This window comes from Gouania willdenowi, chromosome 20 (genome assembly GCF_900634775.1).
Source record: "Gouania willdenowi chromosome 20, fGouWil2.1, whole genome shotgun sequence".
In the NCBI taxonomy this organism is placed as follows: Eukaryota; Metazoa; Chordata; class Actinopteri; order Blenniiformes; family Gobiesocidae; genus Gouania; species Gouania willdenowi.
In genome coordinates, this window is record NC_041063.1 from 19424383 (window position 1) to 19449855 (window position 25473).

The window sequence follows — 25473 nt, forward strand, 5'->3', positions numbered from 1 at the left end:
AACAGGAAGGACACGTTACGACCTCAAGACTACGAGGGAGGAACACGTGACCTGTGAATTTTGAGACCACATAAAAGGAAACCAGCACAAAGCTGCCAACTAAATGTACTGGTTCATTTTAAACGAAGCAGAAACGATACAACACAACAATAACACAAAGGAGGTGACAGCCAGGCTAAGAATTTAAAAAGAGGATGCTCATCGCCTTACCAACATAAAGCACCAAATAGAACTCCCCGGACAGCCACCGAAAACATGAGAAAATCAACAACAAGACGTTTCCCCATTTGAAAATCACTGCATTCACTTCCGTAGCAAAGAGACGAAAATCGTGCGCAAAATCTCGCAACAAAATCCTACAATAAAAAATGTTCTTCACTTCCTGAAACCATTTTAGCTAAACTTGCATATGCATGTTTTAGGACAATATCAAGCAGTTCCATACTATCTTCCCTGAATAAACAGGTGGCTTAATGTCTAGCAAGGGACGCAAATTGACATGACATATTTTGCTCGACATCATCCCATGTAATTTTAGCGTAACGTTCCCTTTCATTCATTTGAAACACAGAAATATTAAATAATAATCAGTTAATAATCAGTCAATAACAGTTAACTCAATAAGCCATATTAAGTTTGTTTAGCAAAATGTTCAGGAAGTTTGATATAGCTAGGAATGACGTTGGATTAAGGAAAGCCGATGAAGTGGAAACAGATAAACTGAAATGTAAACATGGAAAATTTGAAATGTAAACGAAGCAACCTTTAATATGACATGGAATACAACCTCACCTACAGTACATGTTGTTTGGATAATATCAAACATTTCTGCCTTATTTTAGTAAAACGGCGAAATAAATGTTTCGCAAGTATTTGGAAAAAACAAACAGCCATCAATGTTAAATCTCTTTAATGATTTGGGGACACTTAGTTATTCATGAATTACAACAAATTAAGGAAAGCCAATAAAACAAAACTGGGTTCATCCTGAGACAGAATTGGGCGTCGTTTGAAACAAAAGATCGGAAAACCAAATGGAGGCCGACGCCTCCAAGAAGACCAAAAGGTCAGATCAAGATTTTTAAAAGTATAAAAAAAATCTCTATAAACGTAACAGGGTCATTTACACAGTTCAATAAAGAAGATTCTGGACTCGCCGCTTATGGAACCCATAAGTCAAGGTTGGAGAAGCCTGAATGCAGATGGTGTTTGACATATTGGACGGAGTGGGACAGAGTAGTTAAGATGCCCAGAATCCAACAGAGCGGTGCTTTTTGTTTATTTTGAAGGGGATTTGAGGAGCCATCTGTTCACACTCCTGACAGTAGGGGGCAATGATACGGTACATAATGTGTTCAAAGGCACTGCTTTGCCAGTATTTACTTCACTTCTTTTTGCTTAAATCTTTGAGTTTATGGATTAAAACTGCCGCCTACGTCGTGTTTAGATGCATTTTTTAGCTTTTAATTAAAACGCAGCTAATTGGAAGCAAAGCGTTTATTATATTAAGTTCAAACTGCTCCAACTTTTAATAGAATAACTGAGAACATTTGAAATCTATCGCTTGTTTTTGCCTTCTGAAGACAGACCAATAAAGAACAACTTTACTGTTCTCAGTGTTTGTATTTGTCTGCTGGAAGTTTCTGAGCTACAGGCTGTGCATGATTAGAGCTATACCGTTAGCATACAAAGCTCCTGTAATGTCAAGGTCAAATATATCTAAAAGACATGTTAGTGACCTATTGTCAGATCATAACATGACAACATGAATATGTAAAGCAGAGATGGGCAACTTCTATCACATAAATGTTATTGTCTGTTCCATGAGCCACATTATCACTATTAATGACCAATCTGAGCATCAACACAGGAAAGGGCAAAGGTTTTTGTGTGTTTATTCGTCGTTTGTGTTTTTCCAATAATGTCTGTGTTTTCTCCTTTAAAAAGTTGTAATTTTGTATACTTTACAGTCATTTTGTGAATTTTTGTTGTCATTTTAAGAATTGCTGTTTCATACGCTTTATTTTTGTCATTTCTGTGTATTTTAGATGTCTTGAGAGTTAAAGGAGTGATTTTGTGTATTTTCATTTTCTTTTTTTTTGTTTATTATTGTTTGGATTTTGTGCATTGTTCTGTAATTTTGTATGTTTTCTAGAGTCACTTTTGTCTATTTTTCTGTAATTTTGTAAATTTTTTAGAGTGATTTTGTGTGTTTACTTTGGTGGCCACACAAAATTAGACCGGTGTGGCCCCCAGACCGCCAGTTGCCCATGTCTGCGTTCAGCTATCAGACTCCCCGCTTATAGAAAATCCCAGTTTTATTACTGGTTTCCACCACTCTCTTTACTTTTGAGCTTAAATTTAATGCTGACTTATTAGACAACGTGTGACTTTAATCCAAGTTCGGGTCATTTAGCTCCGAGGAAACCTTTTCTAACGTGCTGATTGGCTCTCATTTGTTCAAACGTTGATGTTTTAACCATGTTTCTCTCTCTATTTCAGTTTCTCTTATCCTGGGTACAAAATCTCAGGAAATATGCAGCTCAAGATTTCACATGTCTGTTGCTCTAATCCAAACATTTGCTACACATTCAACTGACCGTTTTAAAGAGCTAAACTCATTGAACGCTTATGAAGCATTTTTAGCCCAATATTGGAAAGTAATGACATCAAATAAAGGGAAAGCTGATGAAATTGAATTGTGGATAAAATGCTGGCCCTAGTTGTGTTTTTATGAGATCATAATTCTCTCACTCTAATTATTCCTCACCCCCAAACGTTCATGGTAGAGGCTTGACTACTTTTTTTAATATTTTTGAAGCTGGAAAATAAAGCTACGCAATCATTCTGGACATTACCTGGCATACTAGGCTTTGTCTTGTTGGGCTGTTGACCCGAAGTGGGCTGGTCTGGTCCAAAACATTTACATTTTTTTTTTTTTTTTTTTGACGAGGGAGTGGAGGCAGACATGGTAACAGGTGGCCCAAAATAGTCCACAAGTGGCAAAAACATGGCAAGAAAAGAGTGTATAGTGACTAAAACGGGCAAAAAAGCATTCAAAAGTGGCCAAAAGATGATCAAATAAAGAGCAACCAGGTGGTATGTAATAGCAAAGGGTAGCTTAAATCGGCAAAATGTAGCAAACAACAGTGAAAAAGGGAAAAAATGTGGCAAATGACAGTGAAAAAGGGCAAAAAGAGGCATAATGTGGGGAAAAAATTTAAATAGAGGTATTTATTGGTCCAAAATTAGCTAATTTGGATGAAAAGTAGCACAAAAAAATTAAAGAAAGGATAAAAGTTTCAAAAAGAACTTGCAAAAATTTACAAAAAAATAGGATATTTATTGACAAAGGATAGTTAAAGTCTGAAAAAAGTTGCAAATTGTAAATATGTAAAAAAGGGTTAAAAATGTCCCCCTTTTAAGGTTTTCTGGAGGAATAATAATTAAAATTAAGACAAAGAGCCACATCTTGAGCATCACTGACGTAATAACGGTTTCTATGTGGCATCCGCTGATAATGTAATGGGCTGGTCTGGATAGAAAATACCAGGGCTGATTTTTTGTCCCAGTTCACCACTGGTCACGACTCAGGAACAAGGTCCTGATGGTTAACACGAGGAATAACAAAAATACCAGACCTTGTTATTTACCTGCAGTGTCATCGTTCCACTTTTTGTAGCACATCGAGCACTGTTTATAACAACCTGTCATTGTGTTATTTCCAATTCATTTTCCCCTCCCCTGCAAACAATGGCAGTTTTGTTCCACTCGCAGTGACAAAGGCGTCTGTGAGCTGACAGAAACATAGCCTCCACCTGACGATGTAGAAGTGGACGTGAGGCTGGAAAGCCATGAATTCCCTTTAGGGCCTCATTCATCACTGGTGCTTTATCACGTAATTAACAAACAGTAATTGCAATCAGATAAGATCTACATAGTGTGAGCAGAGAGCGAGGAGGAGGAGGAGAAGCTCCCAGCTGTATGTGTTGGTGATTAAGTGTGGCGTTTGGGAGTTTGGGGGTTTCTCTCTCAGGTCGGGGCCACTGGCTCACTCCGCGGACCAAACATTCTTCTCTGAAAGCTTAATAAGCTAAAAGGACAAATGTCACATCAATCAACTCTCTCTGATGACAGGGAAGTATGACCCAGCTACTTTTGATCTTTATTCACTCTCATTCCATTTAGTTTTATTTTTATTGTATTTGTTCGTCTGTCGAGCGCCGTAACCCTTTTATGTCTTTACAGAAAGTCGACCTCGGCTCTGGGAGGACGTATGTAGCCCAATCTCATTTGGTTGGATGACTCTATCCTCTCTGGACACACGATAGGAATGCAAAGCACCAGCTCCCATTCAGCACCTCGCACAAAACATCCTTTCTTTCCCCCCCTCAGCCATCCTGACCTTGGCGCGACGCTTCCAAATCTCCTCAATTACAGTAGGACGGAAGAAGAGGAAGACGACTGATATCCAGCCCGCCGCTGCTCCGCATGTCAAGCAAAGCAATATTTGGATCATCACTTTTTGTATTCTCCTCTCTGCGCCCCCGTTCACCAATGTTATCTGGGTCGACGCCGTGTTTTCCGGAGGAAGTCGTACTCGGCATACTTGGTGACTTTTCACTCTGTGTATATAACAGTTAATACTCACAACAAACCCACAATAACAAATATTAAACCTCAGACTGAAGGTATTCTATCAATCTATCGTAAAGACAGGAGTTCTAAAGCATCCAAACCTTTAATTCAAAAGCAATAATTATGGAGTAAAACATCTGGAGATGTTTGTAACTAAATACTTAACACTTTATATTACAAATCTGATGTCTGAGAGGAGAAGTTCATTAACTGTGCGCAGTAAATTGTTAAAACTGTTAATAGGACTGGACCATGGTTGTAAAACTCTTGGTAGTTTATATTATAAGAAATGTTTGAAAATACTAAATATTGACGAGTTTAAACATTAATACAGGAAACAACGGAGGCCTTTATTTTGTGTTTTCTTTTATTTCATTTTTTTCATTATATTAGGATTTTGGTTCATATTTTTATGTTTTTGGTTTGATTGTGTTTTTTTTTTTTTTTTTTAAAATAATTTTCTTCATTGGGTGCATTTAGATCTTTTGTGTATTTTTCTGTCATTTTGTGTCTTTTTGGTGTATTTTTGTGTATCATTGTCACATTCAGTTACTTTGTGTATTTTTCTGTTATTTTGTGCATTTTGTCATTTTGTGTATTTTTTTGTCATTTTGTGTATTTTTGTTGTTTTGCGTATTTTTCTGTCTTTTTTATGACCGTACTTTGTGTATTTTTGTTGACATGTTATGTGACTGAAGACATTTGTATGTTTTTATGCTGTTATTTTTGTTGTCTTTACGTGTATTGTTGTTATGTCTATTTTTGTTGAGTATTTTTGTGTCTTTCTTGACATTTTGTATGTTTTGTTCCCTTTCTGTCTTTGTTTTTTGGAGTCATTGTGTGAACATGTATTAATTTAGGGGCCATTGGTGTGTGGACATGCACTAAATAAATCAACACTGCTCTGGGTTGTGTTGGCGGCTTCGATCGAATCCCAAACTTTCAAACAGACGCCGGAAAAGACAGATTTACTCCGAGCTTTAACGATGGAACAACAACTGCAGCATAAAGTCAGCGTGTCTGCGCTGATTCTGCAGAACAGCTTCAAACAAACACTAATCACTGTTTGTTCCTGTTTGAAAATCAATGTTTGGGGCTTTTCTGCTGGGCTGTTGGTATTTATTACCTGTACATTTGCTCCCTTGTTGTTGCTTGTGGTGATCCAGTGTTGTTTTGCCCGTTAATCTCACTCGCTGTAGCTTGGTTATATTAAAGAAGAACAAGAAGAAGAACCTACTTAAGAACTAAATTGTCTTTTTCTTAAACTAATCTATTAACTCTGATGATCAGATGCAGCAGAAATTGCTGCATCGAACTTGCGGTTTTTGGAGTGACTTCACTGCACAAATTAAGCAATAACAGTAAAAAAAATGGGGATTTTGTCAGCTGTGTGAAGTTTGCGCTGTATAGCAGCTGCAGAGAGCTTCAACAGGCACTGGAAGAAGATAAAAATCTGCCCTCGGAGGAGTAAACAAACAATCTACATCGAGGACAACACAGTGGACAAGGGAGAGGGACTCGAGGAAAGAGGGAGGTTCAATTTGCGCGGTGGAAGCTGTTGTTTAGTCTCTGTCACTTTTGTGGTCATTATTGTGGTAGTTTCACCTCGTGGAGACCACTCATCAACTTAACGGTCTCCGCCAGGCGCCCTGAGCTGCTCTAATGAAGCCTGAGTTGGTGGACGCCGCCGCTCCTTTCTCCTCGCCCTCAACGGTGATGGGCCGTAACGGCTGCTTACAAAAATAACACAGTGCAGCGGAAAGCGTTTACAATTCCACTAAAGATCAGATCAGCAGGAACCACAAGTGGCATCGACGATGAAGTAGCGTGTTTGAGATGATTTAAAGGCGTGTCATTGATATATTTCACACACAACAGAAGCAAATCAAACATTTGGAAGGAGTTTCCTCAGTTCTTTAATCTCATCACCACAGATCGCTAACCCTATACTGCAGAGGTGGGCAACTGTTCTCACGGCAGGGGCCAAATAAATGTGACTGTGTCTGACCTGGAGACCATTTAGAATAATTAATACAGAAAAGAACAGATTGTTTTTGTTTTTGTCGTCATTTTGTACATTTTTCTGTCGTTTTTAATATTTTTCTCTCATTTTGAGTGTTGTTTTGTGTTTTTCGATTTATTTTGTGATCATTCTTCGTCATCATTTTGTAGATTTTTTTAATCGTTTTGTATATCGCTCTGTCAATCTGTATATTTTTGTTGCCTTTTTCTTTTTTTGTGTGTTTTGGATTCATTTTTTTGCAATTTACCTTGGGGGCCCACACAAAATTAGACTGTCTGCTATACTGGGACCCAGTGCCAGGCTGTGGGAACATTTTGTTTTATTCTCCAAAGAAAAAAGAAAAACAGCAGTTTTTATCTGACTCCAAATAAAAAAAAAAGAAAACTATACAGAAAGTATAGTTAATCCACAACCCCATTATGGTTGAAAAACCCGGGTCTAGACTGGCGTAGACGGCATAAAAAAAGGCTCACACCAAAAATATTAAACGCATTTTGATTGATTAGGAAGCCTAACAAGGTACCCAAGAGATTTAAAACAAATTAGACGATAGATAATATATTTGAGTGTATTTTGCAGCTGATTTAAGACATGAGTCAAACAAACCTGTTATCATAAGAGATGCTAACAGAAAGCTAACACAAGAAGAAGGTTAGGTATTATTTATTAAAGGCTCAGTAATTGTGATGAATTGAATTTGAACATTAATAATTGAGAACATAGGTAATTATAATTGAGTTTCAGGGAAAAAAAAATTGTAATTTGAACTGTAACTGGAAAAAATGCTGGTCAAAATAACCATAATTGCGTCATAATTGAACATGGATAATTAAAGATGTAATTGTAATTGAAAAAGGTATTTTCAGCATGAATTGGGATTTTCTTTGTTAATGATGATGATAGTGAACGTAGCTTTCAGGTCAGACAGCTGTGGTGCAGATGTTTGAAACAGAAGATGGAGGCCATACCTTTCCCACGTACTGCATGTCCGTCCCAGTGTATTCCTCCAGTAGAAAGAACTGGTTCCACATCCACCCTCGTTTGGAGCGTCTGAGCGGCTCTCCGTTGGCGTCCTGCCCCGTCAGTCCTGCAGACCCCCTCCGCCCCCCAATAGTCCTCCGTGGGGCTTTGAGCCCGAGTCCGGGAGAGCTGAGGAGGGCGACGGCCCACAGCGCCAACAACACACCAACTCTCCTTCTATCCATGGCGACGCCACCACGATCGTCCGTCTCCTCCTCAGTGCACTGTGAGGTGGTTCCTGGTCAGAGGGTGGGGTCGGTTCTCATGATGGGATCCAATGATGCAGGAAGAAGCTCCTCAGGCTCACGTGGGACTGCAGCCGGCACCTGAAACATTAACACACACACACAGAGTCACTACAAGAAGGGAGGAGGGTGTTCGTTGGTTCTCACTTTGCTTCATTACTCAGTTGCTTCTGGATCGCTACCAAAACTTTTGATGTTTTTCTGGAAATCAGGACTTCAAGGGTTTCCTCAACATAGAGCGGTAGACACTAGAAGATACAGATGGTGATTAGGGCTGAGCAATTTTGCCTAAAAAAAAATCTAGAATTTTGATTCTTGATTTTTTTTAATGCACTTAAAAATGACAACAGACATCAGATATATTGTCAAAAGTGCAACTTTATTGCTGTGATTGTCCTCAAGAGTTAAAATGCATAGAACCAAAATAAAAAGTAAATAAGGCTCTGTCATTCAACTATTTCAAGCTTTAACCGCAACTTCACAGTAGCTTAATATTTTAGATTAAGAAATCAGATAACTACATACACTAACATATAACATTACAATTAAAAAAATAATAAACTCTTCCGTTAGCATCTCAGCAAAAATTAAACATGCCTGTGGCACACATACAGTAAATCCTACTCAAAGGGTAAACAAAGAGGTAAATACTAGATAGAGAGATATATAAATAAAGATATAGTTAGACAGGTACTAGATAGAGATAATGTTTGGATCTTTGAGTTCAGCCCTCTGAAAAGGCTTGCCAGGGAGCACACAATGTCATAACTCATGTTTGTCTTTGCTAGGTTTTAATCAAACTTCATTGATGATAGAAGCTCTATTGATGGATTTGCAAACAGCAAATTATTGTCAATAAATGGTACTTTAACATGAATTAAAAACCTTTAATCATCATCTTTTGACCTTATCTAGACAATGGTTCCTATCCCATCAGTCTCAACATGCTAAGCTCAGACTTTCCATCTTTGAAGCTGTAATCCAAGTTCTTCATCACATCAGCGTGTGTCAACAATGAAGCACACACGCCTTTAAAAAGCACCACATTATCATTGATTTCTATTGAGAACATCTACACACCACACGTATTGAAGACTGAGTTGCGAAATGGGTCAAATCATGCCTTAATCATACGTCGTTCTGACTGATAGAAGCACTCGATGCATTCTCATCTCCATCCTCACAGACCTGATCTTCATTCATGTCAACACACGCTCTGTGAGTGATTGACGGGCGAGCCGAGTGCTTCCTAACCTGATAAATATCACATTAGATACTGTATACATCACATGTATGGAGCTTACATCCTGTACAGCATGTGTTATCTGTGTAAGCCACTGAATCAACAACTAATGGAGTGCAAGGATGTTTGTGGACCGGGCCAGTCTATCAGCTCAGAATATTATCTGTGATGTGTAGGAACAAGGTAAAGGGGAAGTTTTGGTTTGGCAGCCAATAAAGTTGAATGGTGGCTGATTGATAAGGCTGCAATAAAGAATGTCGGAGCATGTGGATGTATTGACGATTATGAAGGTTTTCTTCTTAGTTTCCCTGAACGCACTGACCCAGTCTTTACTTCCGATGCTGAAATGCAAGTTTATATAACCTTCATAATGTAGTAGTTTGTTTAAACCAACCCCAAAGAAGTCAGAGTTGTTTTTATGATATTGTGAAGCAAAAAAACATTTTTCACAAAAATTTTAAGACTCACTTTCTACTTGTACTTCTACTTTTTCATTAAGTGTGTCCCAATCCAATATTTCTATCTATATTAGCAAACTAAGTCCATCCATCCATCCGTTTTCTGCCACTTATCCGTAGTCAGGTCGCGGAGCCTGAATCCTTAGCAGCGAGGCCCACACTTCCCTCATACACAGTTTCTACAGCCCTAAACCCCTCACTAGGGAGGCGTCCGAGGGACATCCTAATCAGGTGCCTGAGCCACCTTATCTGACTCTTCTCAATGCGGAGGAGCAGTGGCTCTACTCTGAGCCCCTCACGGATGATTGAGCTTCTCACCCTATCTCTAAGGGAGAGCCCAGCTACCTTAAAGAAGAAACTCATTTTGGTCGCTTGTATCCACGACCATAAGTGAGGGTAGGAATGAAGAGCCACTGGTAAATGGAGAACCCTCTTCAACATGACGGATTGGTGCAGATGCTGTGTGTGTGTGTGTGTGTGTGTGTGTGTGTGTGTGTGTGTTTCAACATTACCTCATTTAAATTTGAAAAGCGTGTCTTGGAATCAGTCTTTTGAATAAAATATTTATTGCTTGTCTATACAGTGTGTGTGAGTATTTATTAGTGGAAGACCTATATATATATATATATATATATATATATACACACACACACATATATAAAGCATGAGTAACTATCTAACTACATTTATCTACAAGGCTGGAACAAAAACAAAACCAAGCTCAACTTTAATAAATAAGGGAGTTTTTTCCTCCTATTGGCGCTAAATGCTTGTTCATGTGGATCTTGTTGGGTTTTCTTTCTTTCTTACTATGATTTTCATATTGTTAAGTGATTTGAAATGACTTTGTACATAAATAAAGTTGAATTGAATTGAACTTAAGCTTTACGTCAATAAATTTGGTCCTCAGAGTTATACATTTTAAAATTGTCCGCGCCAGTGGGGCACACGATCCCCCTACGCTGTGAAAACTTCCTGTTGAGAACCCTGAGCCTGCATCTGAAATCTCAAATCATATATAATTGGTTTTTATTGGATTTATTGAGGCTATTTTTTGCTCTCTTTGAATTTATTTCTTTGGTTTTTTTTTTTTACGCAATTGTGGAATATTCTTCTGTTTAAGGTTAACATGTCTGTAGCTCTTTGGTTAATTATAAACGGGTCAGTTGTCCTTATAACTACTGTTGCTTAATCAAGCCTTCTCTAACATTCCACAGTCCAAAATAGGTAAAAAAAAAAAAGTAGGTTTGATTCCTGCTGATATCGTATCGTATGGAGCTGAAAAAGTTGTTTTTTTTTCTTGTATATTATAGAATAGTTATACTTGTGATGCAGTGAAATAAATACTCATAAAATTGATATTAAACAGATTACACTTAGAAGATTATAACACAAAACAGATAGAAAAATGCTAATAAATTCTACTTTGTATAGAAAAGAACTCCTACTTTAGACTCTTAGTTAAACAGCACCGAGCGTTCTTTCCTGAGGAGCAAATATTTTGAACTCGTGGCTGTTCGACAATGACTCATGATGACAAAAGCTTTAGTATTAAATTACCTTTGGAAAGAGTTTGCAATTATAGTTCACAACAGGTAGTATTTTTCCCCGCGGTGACTTTTACTGGCACCAAAGTCATTTTTTAGATAGTACGACTTTTCTGTTCTCTATGGAAGACTGCCGACAACTTTAGATAAGGTTGAAGACACCGAACATAAGGGAAAAAAGCAAAATGTGTGTTTTTTTTTTTTACTTTACTTGCTGTCCTTCGAAGGCCAGTGCTTGCAAGAGGAGGAAGATCGGCGTGCAAAGATGTTGGTAGAGGAGGGGCTGCTAGACAGAGCGAGAAGGCCATGTATTATGCGTTTGTTCTCATTATTTCTCAGCATTATCCAGGCCGCCAGCATTGCTCGGCTGGAGTTTTGGCGGAAGGCTTATCAGCGAGTCCGCTGGGGCAGCATCTGCAACGTTCCACCGTATCACACGCTCTCAGAAGGCGGGGGCAAAAGGGTGGGAGCGCTGGGAGACGAGGAAGGAGGGTTCAGCCAACCTGATGTACAGCAGCTTCGCTCCCTCTCAGAGTGTGTCCGGGAAAAAGGAAAACGATGTCTCTGGACATGAATTAAAGATTCCGACCTATATGCAGATGGACTATGGCGAGGGATGGTTGGGGAATGCAGCGACAGAAGGAAGAGAAGCCTGTAGCTCTGTGTGAGAAGCTAAGTTTAGTAACCAATACCAGAGAACAGAAGAAGAGAAACATCAAGAAATGTCAACGAGCAAACTCTGGGATTTAAACAAATGTCGCTTTGCATCAAGTGAAAAAATGCTTTATAGTAACTTCTGTCCTGGGTTTTGATCGCGACTGGTCGTCTTTGTTGGCCCGATAAACAAAATACAGTAGCTGCAAATTTCACTGCAATGCCTCTCTGTCAAGCTGCATTCACTGAAGAAAGAAACTGGCTGAGGGGAACAATGGCAATGGTTTTTTAGTTTCTTTTCACAACACTGTTAGAGCTTCATCCACACTGTTTATTATGTTCCTTATATAAAGAGAAGGTACTTGTCGAGTGTGAAATATTCTTGTGTGGCGCCGATCCTGCTTTCTCTGCCATTCTCATCATCTTAGTGAATTGGATGGTTTTTGCAGCTGCAGACTCACATTTGTGGCATCTTCCCAAAATATTTATTGTTTAGACATTCAAAGTCTTACATTTCTTGCCCCGTAATTGCAAGAGCAAGCAACTGTTTTATTTTTGTTTTTAAAAAAAAAAATTATACTTCAATCGGCTGAAGCAATAAGTTAAGGGCTTAAAATAATCTTATATTTGGTATTGATGCACAAGAGCAACACACACTGAATTAAGTTTAGAGCCCACATAAAAGAGGAAATGACTTAGAAAATATGATTGACTTAAAGCTGCAGTAGGTAAGTTTTTTTCTTTTTTCTTTTGGTTTTATTTGGTCAAAAATCCATAATCCTCTTATTATATTGTATTGCATATTCTAATCCAAAAAGTTCTGAGTGAACCGTGAATCTCTTCTCCTTCTCCTGGCCCTGTAAATGGGCTTTAGAAATACAGGAGCGTGACGCTGGACTTCAGTCAATCAGAGATATTTCTACCAACAGGGTGATGTATGACCTGTATTAAGCATTACTCTTGGCTGCTCAAGCTGCTCATCAAAAGTCAATGCTGATCTGAGAGTCGGGACGGTCACATGGCATGACTTCCAGCAGAAGACATGCTAATGTGGCTTTTGGCACAGCGGTTACAAGGCAAATCAAGAGGAAAAAAGAAGACCGAGATGGAGAGGCAACAGAATAAAGCACATGCTCAGGAGGAATAATGTCAGCGGAGTTGGTGTCTGCTGCGGACTGTAAGCGATCCGCATTCAGTCAGCGCAGTCCACCCCGAGTCAGAGAGAGATAGTGATCACAGACAGAATAAATAGCTTATTAAAAATGATCTAAGGTGGAAAGAATAGACTCAATTCATCTGCAGTGTGAAGTCTGTCTGCTCTGATCAGCTGGGATCGGCTGCTTGTGTTTGAGGAGCAGCTATAAGCCTCTTACTGACCTCACAGCAGTGAGTGATACGTGCTTTCATGTCTCTAAAACATTAGAAAACTCTCCAATAGCACAAGATAAAGTCCCTACATTTGTTACTAGTCTCTATGGAGAAAACAGTCGCAAAGAGTTCCACAGTGTTCGCGTGCACGCAACAGTTTCGTTCAAGGGGAGGGGGAAGCGTGGAGTGCCGCACGATTCTACATACCGCAGCTTTAAGTCCAGATTAGTCATGGGCAGCAAGCAGCCCGGGGACCACATGTGGGTCTCAGTTTACATGTGTGTGGCTTCAAAAAAAATCCACCAAAAATTGTAAATTCAGTAAATTGGAAGTAAAATGAACAAAGCCCAATAAAAGAACAAAACATAAAAATAAAGACAAACAAAACACCTAAAAAAATACACACAATGACTACAAAAACACACAAACAACAAATTTGCAAAAAAATACTTTAAATACATAAAGTTTCTACAAAAATACAGAAATTGACTCCAAAAACAGACAAATGGATGACAGAAATTCAGAAAAAAACAAAAACACATAAGGGGTAAACAACAGAATTAACATTGTAACGTAGCATTGTAACTATACATTGGGTGAGAATTCAAGATAACCATTTTCTGCGCCTTATTTTCATTTGCAGTGTTATCAGTGAAGCTCTTCTTATTATCTAAAGCGCTGTAAATCAATATGCCCCGCCCACATTGTGACATCAAGGACTCATGCTCAAGAGGACCAGTGCATACGTAAAATGGAAAAAAAAGTGCTACTAGTTCATCCTTTCACATTCCACAAAAAGCGCTCATCTATTAAACATCTAGGAATACAGTATATGAACATGCATGATATCATATATTTTCGGCCTGTTTAAAATCCTATTTGAGCCATAAATTCAACCTTTGAGTGCAGGATATTAGAAGTTCCTTTGGAACTTTTTTCCCCAATCTCTTTCTCTCACTCTCAATCCCTGCAGGAAATAGACAGAACCATTCCTTTAGTCACTGATTTATTCCTCATTTCACTCCCGATCACTGTCACAATTCAACTTCACACGCCATTTCAAACCACTTTCATAACCAACTTCAATTTGCACTCCATTTGTGGCGCGAACTTGCCCCCACTTTCCCCCCTCGGGGCTGCACCAACAGTTTGAGAGCCACTGCAGTAAAAGTTGCGAGTGTAATAACAGTCTAAGCCCCGAAAGATATCTTAGGTAGTGGGACGCCTTCATCAGCCCCTCAGAGGACACAAAGGACTGGCTACTTGATGCTACATTGGCTTTTTGTTTGTCCACTTTGACCAGTTTACAAACCTTGGTAGCATCGGTCTTTTAAAGAGTAAAACACTTTTCTCCTGCTGAAAACAAATGTATTTGGTATAAAGTCATGCTGTTTATTGATTCTAGTCAAACTCTTCACATTTTAGTCAAAGTATTGGCAGTTTTTTGAAAAGTTAGTAACTCCCCTCTATGGGTCGAAACCCGGCTATTACAAGAGATTGTTGGTTTGTGACGTTTTGATGGTGCCACTGTTAGCCCCGCCCCTCCAATAAAAACTATCACCTGTGGACTCTGCAATCTGTGGTGACTCGGTTAGATCGAGAAAATTAAGAATAGAGAGGTATAGTGAGCATTGAGTAGCTGATTAGCATAGCCGAGATTGTTCTTTGTTGATTTTATAGTATAGACTGGGAATGTCTTCACTGCTCCAGGAGCCACGCCCATTATCAAGGCATTTTTTTTTGAATAACCAGCCTAGACGCACATCAGCCAAATAGGGCTTGGCGATGTGGACCAAAATTCATATCTCAATATTTTTCCTCAAAATAGCAATATAGCTTAAGATATGAATGACAATAGTTAGAGCTCAATAAAGTCTTACCAAAAAGACAATTCTGGGTATAATTTGCTGATGCCAAATGTCACACAGGCTGCACAATATGTGCAACTTTTTGCTTTTTACTCCTAGGGACAGCATGTGTGAGTGAGTTCTGTAGTGTGGCTTGTTTAGGGGAAGGTCTGGGTTAGGACGCACCAACTGAGCTTTTCATGCTGTTCTGAGTAGTTAAAGCAGCAACTTCGTAAATGAGTATTTTAATACAAAATAAGCTGCAAATACATTGATATAGGCAATATTTTCATTTTCTATATCGCCAGAAAAGAAATTGTAATATATCTTGACCCTAGATATATTGCACAGGCATACAGCCAAAACCTTAGGGTGAAGCTTTTGAGAGTTTCATTAATTGTAAATTGTAATTTTGTCATTTCTCATGTTCAGATCCTTGACGTGTGGACAGCAGTGTGAAACTCCAGCATGCAGAGCTCAGGTGCTTAATGTTGGATATTGGATGTAGTTACCCATGAGGGAGGAGGTGGGGGGAGGAGGTGGAGTCTTGTCAGAGCAGCGTCAGCAGTCAGGCCAGAGACTGGCCCATCCATTACTACCGTCTTCCTGATGCAGCTGAGACAGGCCACGTTTTCCCCTTATGAGGCAAATTGAAGCCGGGGGTTAGGTCCTTTCCTCCGTTTTTCCCTCATGCCTTGCAGTTTATAGCTCCCCCCCTCGCCCCCACCCTCATCCCTGCCTGCTTTGCTTGCACAGGCCTGAGCTGATATGCATTATCGCCGAGCTTTTCGCTGAAAGCCAGTCACTTTGCATGTGTCCTCTGCCTGGCTCAGCACAGTGAGAAGGAAGAGGAGAGAGTCGGGTCAACAGTGGGTGTGCTGATGGAGACAGGTGAAAGTGAGATGGACTGCTAAGCTTCTTAATAAAGCCTGCTGAGAAACCATTGTCCTGCTCTCTAAACTGCTTCCTATCCAAATCTGCAACACGACTTTATGATTTTCCTTCTGTCCGCTCTCGGTTTTCCTTCCTTATCCCCCTCTCTCTCTCTCTCTTTCTATTCCCAGCACACTCAACTTTATGAATTTACTTAATTGATGCTGCTGAAGATCATGTGGGACTGTGAGCTATTGATTTGCTGTAGGCTTCAGCCTGCCTGGAAATACCAGTCGGTCTCAGGGGCAGACTCATGAAGCGTTCTACCTCCAGTCCCTTAGCTCAGGGAAGCTGGCCTTTTCAATAGATTTCTTCATAATGTCACAGCAAAAAGCTAATGCTCTCAGTGCATTATGGAGCCCCGCCTCCCTCCCCCCACCCCCCCCCACCCCCCCACCGGTCCCTGAGGAGTGCTCGGACCTTGACCACATTTGTCATTCCCTAGAAGTCCTGCTCACAGCAACATTGCCTAGGTAATTCTCATGACAAGGTAGCATGGCCAAAAGTCAGCTAAAGCTTTATTTAGCTATGTCAAAAAAAGTCACGGCTGGTTAGCAATGCTTCGCTGTGCCATGGAGAACGGAGCAATGACAAAACGCTTCCCATTGTTAAAGAAGAGAGGGAAGTGAAAGGGCAACGAAGGCCAACCTTGTATCTAGTAGTCACAATATATTGAAGATCACAGGATAAACATTCATGTCAGCAGGTGATCAGAACAAAAATGATCAAAGGTTTCCGTGTTTTTCTTGTTGTTTTCAATGTTTTCGGGGTTATGTGTATTTTTCTATCATTATGTGCAATTTTTTTTCATCATTTTGTGCATTTTTCTTTGTTTAAATCGCTGTCATTTCTTGTACATTTGTTGATGTTTTGTGTTTTATGAGGTATTTTGTGTAATTTTGTCATCATTGTGTGTATCTTTCTCCAATTTTGTGTATTTTTCTGTCGTTTTGTGTATTTTTCTGTCTTTTTCTGTGTTTTTGGCGTTACATAGTTTATATCTTTGTAGTTTTTTTGTTGTTTTGTGTTTGGTATTTAGTGTAATTGTCATTATTGTGTGTATATTTCCTTTGTCATTTTGTGGTTTTTATTTGTTCATCTTGTGTATTTTTCCATCTAAGGGCCACCAGTTGCTCATGTCTGCTCTAAACCAACATATTATGTCATTAAGAATAAGTGTATATATAACAGGATGGGTTTGTTTTGTGCTTTGCTGTGGGTGTTAAACAACAATGGTTGACTTGTTGATTGTTTTCTTCCCGCCTCTGATGCGGCGCTAACAAGATGAGGTGACGAGCAAAGGAAACAACCAGTGTCACAAACACCTACAACGAAAATAGAGTCAGCATTAGCATTAGCTGTGCAAGATAAACCAACAACCACATTAAACCTTTAGCATGGCAGAGAGTTGTCATTAGAATTAATCAGGTGTCATGAAGGCTGTTTTTAAGTGTCGTTCGCTAAATTCTGACACCTTTGGAGCTATGTTGGCATCTTTTGGGTTAGGAGGAGGGATCTAGTGGGGTTATGTACGGTTAGGGGTTAGGGTATCGAAAGACACTTAATGACAGTCTTCATGACACCTTATTCATGCTAATGACAGGTGTCATGTCATTAATGACAGCATAATGTCAGCCTTATAGATAAAACTTCAAGAAAAGTGTTACCCATAGTTTTAGAGCTTAAATGTGTGTAGTCTTTTACTTTACAGACTTGGTATCGACGAGTGTTCAAATCAATCAACGGTTGGTGCTGGGGGAGATTTTTGGAGAAAGAGCCACAGGTCTCGTTGTTCCTTGTTTGCTTTCTCCAGGAGCGCTGGCGTCATAATGAATGTGTGTAATAGAACATGACACTATAATTATATTCTCCCAGTTAAGAGACAATGTTTACAACAGGCACAAGACGGCCTTTGTTTTTCTGCTTCCTCACTCGCTCTCACTCTCTCGTCGTCTCGCTCCTTCGCCTGCCCTGCGCCGCTTCATATTATGTGCCATTTAATTGCATTAGGAGAAAAAGAAACGCTGGATGAAAAAATGAAAATAGTGAATTGCTTTAAATTGCCTGTCACAGATTGTGTGGAGTCGCCGTGGAGCAATAACGCCCGTGCATTGCAGTGGGTGCTGGGTAAGCAAGATTAATGCGCCTACTGCCAGTTTTTGATTCCACGCTCTAAAAACTGCCTGGGATAACATTTTGAATCAGAACGATTAGTTATTAAATGTATCTATTAGCGTTATCAAACATGGGAGCATGTGCGGAAAGAGACAGAGACAACGTAAGTCTTTGAAGCGCAACAATCGATACACATTGCCCTGGATGGCTGATGGCCTTTATGGAGCATGTGATGTGGGTGGCATGTTGCCTTAATCTAGATGAGATTACGCCCTTTGTCCTCGTTTTCTTCCTTTCTTCTGGTTTTCCTTTTTTTCTGTTAAAAATCGGAGCCACACAGCAAAGCACCCCATTGCGTCTGTTGAGCCAAAGATTTCCACAGCAACCCAGAGACGCCCCCAAGGGTGCAATTAAAAGTGAGAGGGGAGAATGTCAGCCGTTGGGGGGTATAGGGCTGGATACTGGTGCCACAGGAAACACGCTCATGTTTCAAACCACACAGGAGGCCCTTAAAGGCTGCTAATGCTTGAAGGTGTGAGCAGCGTGCTTGTTCTCTCTGGCCTCGTCACAGACACAGTCACACTTTGCTCAGGGAACGATCTCGACGAGCTGTCATTCACAGTCCATGTCACAATGTAGAGAAACGTGATGCTAAGTCCAACTGAAACCTGAACAGTTTGGGGTTCTTCGTTCCTCTTGCCCGTGTGAGTTAAGGTCTGTTTAAAAAAACATATTTTTGTGCAATACAGAAACAATCGAACCGGCGGAAGAAATCCTTAGACTTTGTCAATACGCATTGATCTCTTGTTTAGCTAAGAATCACTGTCTAGACATATTGTCGCGATGTGATGAAAAAACCTTTCCCACTTTCAATCCGATGTACAGACACGCTTCAAAACAAAGGGAAGGAAACAAATTAGCAGAAGGAGTTTGAAGAATTAAAAGAGGCTTCGACCAAGAAGCAAACAAACGACTGAAAACAATCCACAGCAAAGTAGAAACTTCCTGAAAGGTAAACAGCTACCTCACCTACATGTATTGGGAGATTATCACACCTTTTCACCATAGTGTTTCTTGTTAATGGGTAGTTCAATGAGTATCAAGTGTTTGTAAGCGATAAACATGCAAAAGCTAAATCGCGAGCTAGGAAATCTTGTGAGATCGCTCGATTGCAGTCAATCTCGCAAGATTTGAGTGCACTGTTGACTTCTCAAGCATCAAACAAATACCTGTACATCTTTTACAAGATTTAACTCGATTTATCTCTATTTGGCATGTGTGGCAAGATTGAGGCATTTGGTTTGTCAGTAATTACATCAAAATAGAGAACTATAATAAAAACAGAAATAAAATTGAATTAGGATGAGGATAGAATAATGGTGCAAAGAAAGGTTGGTAAGTATCCGGATTCTGTCCATTGGCATTTTATCATTTTGGATTTGGTCATAAATTCCTTGAGTTTCCATTATATTTTATTAACTTTGTCGTACCCTACTCTAATCACTTCACGTTTCATTTTCTCAAAGATCAAAAACCAGAAATGCTTAAACTGCACACTAAACTGCAAAAACAAAAAAAAGGTCAAGCAGCCCATGAAAAGCTATTAAAGTTTTTGGAAAAAAAACAATTTAAATAGAAAAAAGTAAAGCTAGTTTAACATCCGCTACTTTGAAGGATGATGATTGATCAAAGGTACGACTATCAGGCGCAAGAAGTGTGTGATAAAATATAAGAAAAAGACCCAATTTAAAGGAATTAATCAAAGTTATACTGATAATTAACTTCAGGACTTAAAAAATATTGCACACATTCATCAGTCAGGAGCAATAAGTAAAAAACATAAACAGAAAAAAGTTTTCATGTGAAAAATGACTTTAGGGTAATTTATTTGTGATGAAAAAAAATATGTACTTAAAGGCAGGGTAGGTCATTTTCAAAAGCTAGGATGATTTTGAAAATGGCATCCTCCGGGGGCTCCGCCTTTAACCTCCCGTGCTCATGCACGCAAAGGGTCGAGAACAAGCAGGGAGACAAGGAGACATGATTGGTTAAAAAAAACAAACAAAAAAAACGTCTATTTTCATTGGTTTTTACAGGTTTACAGTTGCTAGATGACAGATTTCCTTTGTTCCTTTTTCATAGCACATAAGATCTTAATTTCTGCCAGGACATATAGAAAATTTCAACCAAAATCTTAAAAAGTGTACCTGGAGAAACTTACCTACCCTACCTTTAACTTTTTTGACATTTCATTGACCAGTAGGTTTATATTTATAATCCACCCTGAGCTGTCACTAACCGCTAGTTATCAAACAGTCTTTAACTAGAAGACAAACTGTATCATGTTTTTGAAACAGTCTAAACAAGAAAGAAATGTATAGATCAGCTACTAGCTGCTAGCAAGGTTAGCTTTTACAATAGCTATGCTATCTTCAACCAACTTACTGGCCTTAGAGTTGCTATTTCAGGCTATAGCTTAAAAAACAACATATAGTTTGTGCTAAAACTCATTTGTGAGCAGGAGGTGAGGCCGCCTTTGAGTAAACGTTGCGATTAAAAACAAATTAGCACGCGTGATTCCTGTCAACCACAGGTTTAGCCCACAGCCCTCATCCAGAGCTCGCTGCAAACACATTAGCCTGCCTCACTGCCCAAATGCATAGTAAATAACCCATATAAATCACACTATCTGGGCCAAGTCAATGAGAGCCATTCTGCCTGTTCCTCTACTCATTTCCAGCGTGCCATCATCCAGCAGCGCCAGCATCACTCAGTCTGAACCGTCAATGGAGTGGCCCAGTTTCGGACCCACACGGAGTAACCCTTTCACTCCCACACTTGATGTGAAGTCTCAAGGCCGTGCACTGAATTCTGAATTGTTGGAGCTGCTCCGTATCTCATGGCAGTTTATTTTCTTTCTAACTTCTGCCACTTGACAAAAACAAAGAGGGGCTTCTATGAACCTGCAGGAGTTTTTACAGCATTTTAAAACGACACTTGGCACTTTATCTAAAGAAGGGATTGGAACATTGTTCGACCTCAGCTCTTGTGCCAAATAACGATTTCCAGCTCTGAGGAAGGGTTAGAAGTACATCATAAACAACAGCCACTTTTTTAGCAAATGGTTTCAGATTCCTCTTCTGAGAATTAATTGACTAAATGGAAGCTTAAAGTCATTATCTCCTCCCTCCAGTAGCTCAATCCTGTGCTGCACGGGGCTAATAAATGGAGGTATGATTTCACTAAATATCCTCCAGCGAAGATTAATAATGCCCTGTACGCTGGTGGCAAACAGATGTGGTCATCCTCGCAAGACGTCGGCGTGCATAGAGAGCGACAAAATAATAGCTTAATGTCATTCATTCGGTGACACGTTCACAGATGAGACATCCGCGGTTGTTTGCTTTCCTGTGTGCTCACCCGAGCACATGTTTTGTCACCAGCCGCCGTGTGGTCTGACACAGCTCTCCTTTGAGGGACGGACAATGGCGAAAGGAAAAGGGGGTAGAATGGGGGGGGGCTCAGCGGATGGTCTGCCGGCTTCCTGCTTTTCCCACTGTGGCCTTTGTGGTAATACACCAGTGGCTATGGGAGCCTCCGCCTCTATGCAAATCAGTGTTTGCTTCCTAAGTGTTTGCATGTCCCTTGTGCAGTCAAGCACAAGCCTATGATTTTGGTGTATAATGAGACCTTATCCCCATTGAACCGATTCCTCTACACCAGTTTTGCCTTTTGTTTAACACGTCTTTAGTTACTGAAAATGTGTATATTTAAAGTTCAGGGTGAAGGTTTGCAGAAGTCTTTAGTGTGGTGTTACCAACTGGTTTCAGGCCTTTCAGCAGCTCTGCCTTTTGTTTTTATCGTTATACAACACGACTTTGCAAACATAGTGCAGTAAAACTGACAGGTATGTATGCAACTGACCGTTGAATGTTGTTTATTTTCATTTTGCGCCATATTTATGTTGATGTTGCTGTTAATCCCAATCCTGTACCATGAAAGCTAAGGTACACAAGATAGTGCTTTCTTCACCTAGCTTCTGATTGGCCACAATAGCTCTGCAGATTTACTACACTGCTTGTATTTTAGGGCATGTATCTAACACTTCCAGAGAGTCTATGATGATTTAGTTATTTTTTGTTTTTATATGACAAGTTGACCTAGTAAGTAAAAGCTTTTACTAAGTGTTTATGCAATTTCAAACATGGGTCATTAAAGTCATTTTGTGTATTTATTATGTCATTTTTAGTCTTTTTCTGGCATTTTTTGTGTTTTGGTTGTCTTTTTGTGTATTTTTCAAGTTTGTGTATTTTTCAGGAATTTCTGTATTTTTGTGGCCTTTTATGTTCTGTTCTGTCATTTTGAGTATTTTATTTTTCCTTTGTGTATTTTTGTTGTCGTTTTGTGTATTTCTGTTGGCCATTTGTGTTTTTTTCATGTTCTTTTGTGTTATTGAGAGTAATTTTGTGTATTTTTGTTCTCATTTTGTGTATTTTTGTTCTCATTTTGTGTATTTTTCTGTAATTTTGTGTATTTTTGTTCTCACTTCATGGGTTTTTGTTGTCATTTTGTGTATTTGAGGGTAATTTTGATGTGATTTTGTGTATTTTCCTATAAGTTTGTGTATTTTTGTTGTAGTTTTCTGAAATTTTGTTGTTTTGTGTGTTTTTGTAGTACTTTTGTGTTTTTGAGAGTAATTTTGTAAATTTTTGTTGTGAATTTGTGTATTTTTCTGTCAGTTCGTTATAGTTTTGGATGTTTTTGGATTCATTTTCTGCCTTTGTTTTGTTTTGAATCTGTCATTGATGCCCCATGACTCATTTTTAAGAGACTCCTGAACTAACCGTGATGCTCCGTCACTGAAACTCCAGCTGTCCACTCTGAGAGTCCAGTGGAACCATGAGTTGTCAGAAGTAGACATTTGATTAGATGACCCCCCCGCCCCCCCACCAGCATCCATGTTGAGACAATTACATGAAGGGAAATGTCATGGAAGCAGAGTTCTATTCAGGCGTCGCAGTGTGACACAGCAGTAAACAACAGAGACATCACACCCTAAAATATGGGCTTCATAAAAGAAAGCAGTGCAGAGACGATGTGTTTCCCCTGCTCGACTGTGAATAACGACCTTTCCCAGAAGGCCAACATAAAACAACACGGCGACAGTTTGGAGCACCTGTTTTTACATTATTAATCATGGAAGCCTCGCGCACGCTCAAACCTCACAGACACACGGGCTTTCACTCGTCTCAAATTGGACACATTTCTGTCCAATTGCAGCCAGCTAAAACCAGAGAGAGGCGTCGGCGTGTAAAGAAAGCCATTTGTCACGGGCACGGACTTCAGCTCAGCCGTGGGATAACAAAAACAAAACCAAAACAGTACAAATTGTAAGAATCCCATTCGAGCCTTTGAATTTGTGATGGTATCTGAATCCAAATGATGCATATAAATGCCCATTTCACCAGCAATAAATAAAAGAAAGGCGTTCTCTGGAGTTTCATTTGTGGCGGTGAGTCTGAAGGAGCTCTGCCTTGGCAAATTAGAGGCTTTTCTACAGTTTTCAATCAAATCACGTCAAAAGGATGGAGGCGTCCTCGGAGAAGAACAACCGACAGCTGTGATCTCCTCTGACCTTAGCTGTGACTCATGTTTATTTACCTCAGCTAGTTATCCCCGAGGGAGGCCGCGCTCATCACTGAAATGAGCGCACCGCTGGCTGTTCAGGGGAGCAGACGACTAATGAACAAAGATTGATCCGGGTCAGCGTTAGATTATTGAGTTCTGTAGAGGAGCAGCACCTCAACATGTCGGAGTAGCCCTTGAACTTTGCCACACACACGTTTTTAACCAACAGGTCATCAGGAAGTTCATCAGCTTTTCCACCACCTGAACTTTAAGCCAGAATGATCTGTGCTTTAAACCACAGGTCAAATGTGGGTCGATTTAAAGTCAAATCTAACCATTGTCTTTGGAGTCATTTCTATCAACTTTTAGCCTCAAACATGTAATATTCAGGATTAGCATATCACTGCACTTCTGTCATTTTGTAGATTTTTTAGAATACTGACTATTACTTTCTTCACATTTTTTTCTTTCATTTTCCTGTAATTTTAGTTATTTTAGTTAATTTGTGTAATTTTCTGACATTACATTGTCATTTTGTGTTTTTTTGTTGACATTTTGTGTAATTTACATGAATAGATTGAAGTGTTGTATTTTACTGGGTGATTTAAGTACATTTATAGGTGAGACAGGTGATATCATCAGCCCACAAATATAATATCGGGTAACATTGGTATCAGATTTTTTTTTTTTTTTTTTTTTTTGACCCCATGTCAGCATTTGCCATCGATGCTCCAATTTTTTGTCGTTTCATTTATTTTTACTTTTTCTTTCTTTCTTTTCTATACTTCTTTTGGCTGTCATACACATTAAATCAATAAATAATCACGCTGAATGAGGGAAACAAAAAGGTACAAGAAAGTGATTGCTCATATTTTCTGTTTGTATATGAGATAATTGTATATATAAGATATAATTACAGATTACTAGAATTACTAGATTACAATGTCAGAAAAAAAAAACCACATCCTACTCACCATGTGTTAACTTTGACTTTCAAAATAAAATCAAAGACATTTTATCAATATTTAAAGCTTTAATTTTGGATTATTAAATTCAAACAACTGGTCTGTATTTGGCCCCTGAAAAAGGAGTTCCACAGTGCTGCTGTAGAGCCTCTGACTTTCTTTGATCAAGTCAAATTCTGAAATATTGAAAACATTTGGAAAAGTTTTTTCTCTTTCTTTATGTGACATCAGAGCCCAACATGACACGGAAATTCCTCACATGTATGTTTTAGGACAATATCACACGTTAATCACTGGAAAACAGGTTATTAAGAAATTTCGCCCATAATCCCGTTTGAAATCTATTGCTGTGTTAAGGTTCGACTAGTGACCATGTTATCCCGTGACTGAGCTTCATCTCAAGTGTGTTATTAATGTGTTGTGATGAACAAGCGGTTGACATTATTATGACCACTCACTCGGCTGTGCTGGGATTTTGTGGTAATGAAAGGTTTCACAAATAATGTTTTGGAATCATATCACACATTTCCATGGTATATTTATCGTTAAATGGGATGCTAGCAGTGTGGCTAACGTCACGCTCGCGATGTAATCCCGCATGATTTCACATTTTATTTCAAATCTAAAACAAATAAAAGTATTAACCCAGTGTATAATGTTTGGTACAATTTTAGGAAGTTTAATAACCAATAAAGTCCTCGAAACCAGGAAAGATGATGATACGGAAAAGTGTAATCTGAGACTCGGCTGCTTTATATAGTTAGCAGCTAATGTAGTCCATTCCTAATG

The 25473-nt window shown here is 39.2% G+C and overlaps 1 protein-coding gene across 1 annotated transcript in view; it reads right to left on the bottom strand.

Moving 5' to 3' along the window:
* LOC114454567 (cadherin-9-like) overlaps window positions 1–25473 on the bottom strand; it is an 80819-nt gene that overhangs the window by 36813 nt on the left and 18533 nt on the right. The window contains exon 3 of the mRNA XM_028435117.1: window positions 7630–8007. Within this exon, the coding sequence (XP_028290918.1) occupies window positions 7630–7866 (237 nt within the window). The 5' untranslated portion in view covers window positions 7867–8007. The remainder of the gene's footprint in view (window positions 1–7629; window positions 8008–25473) is intronic.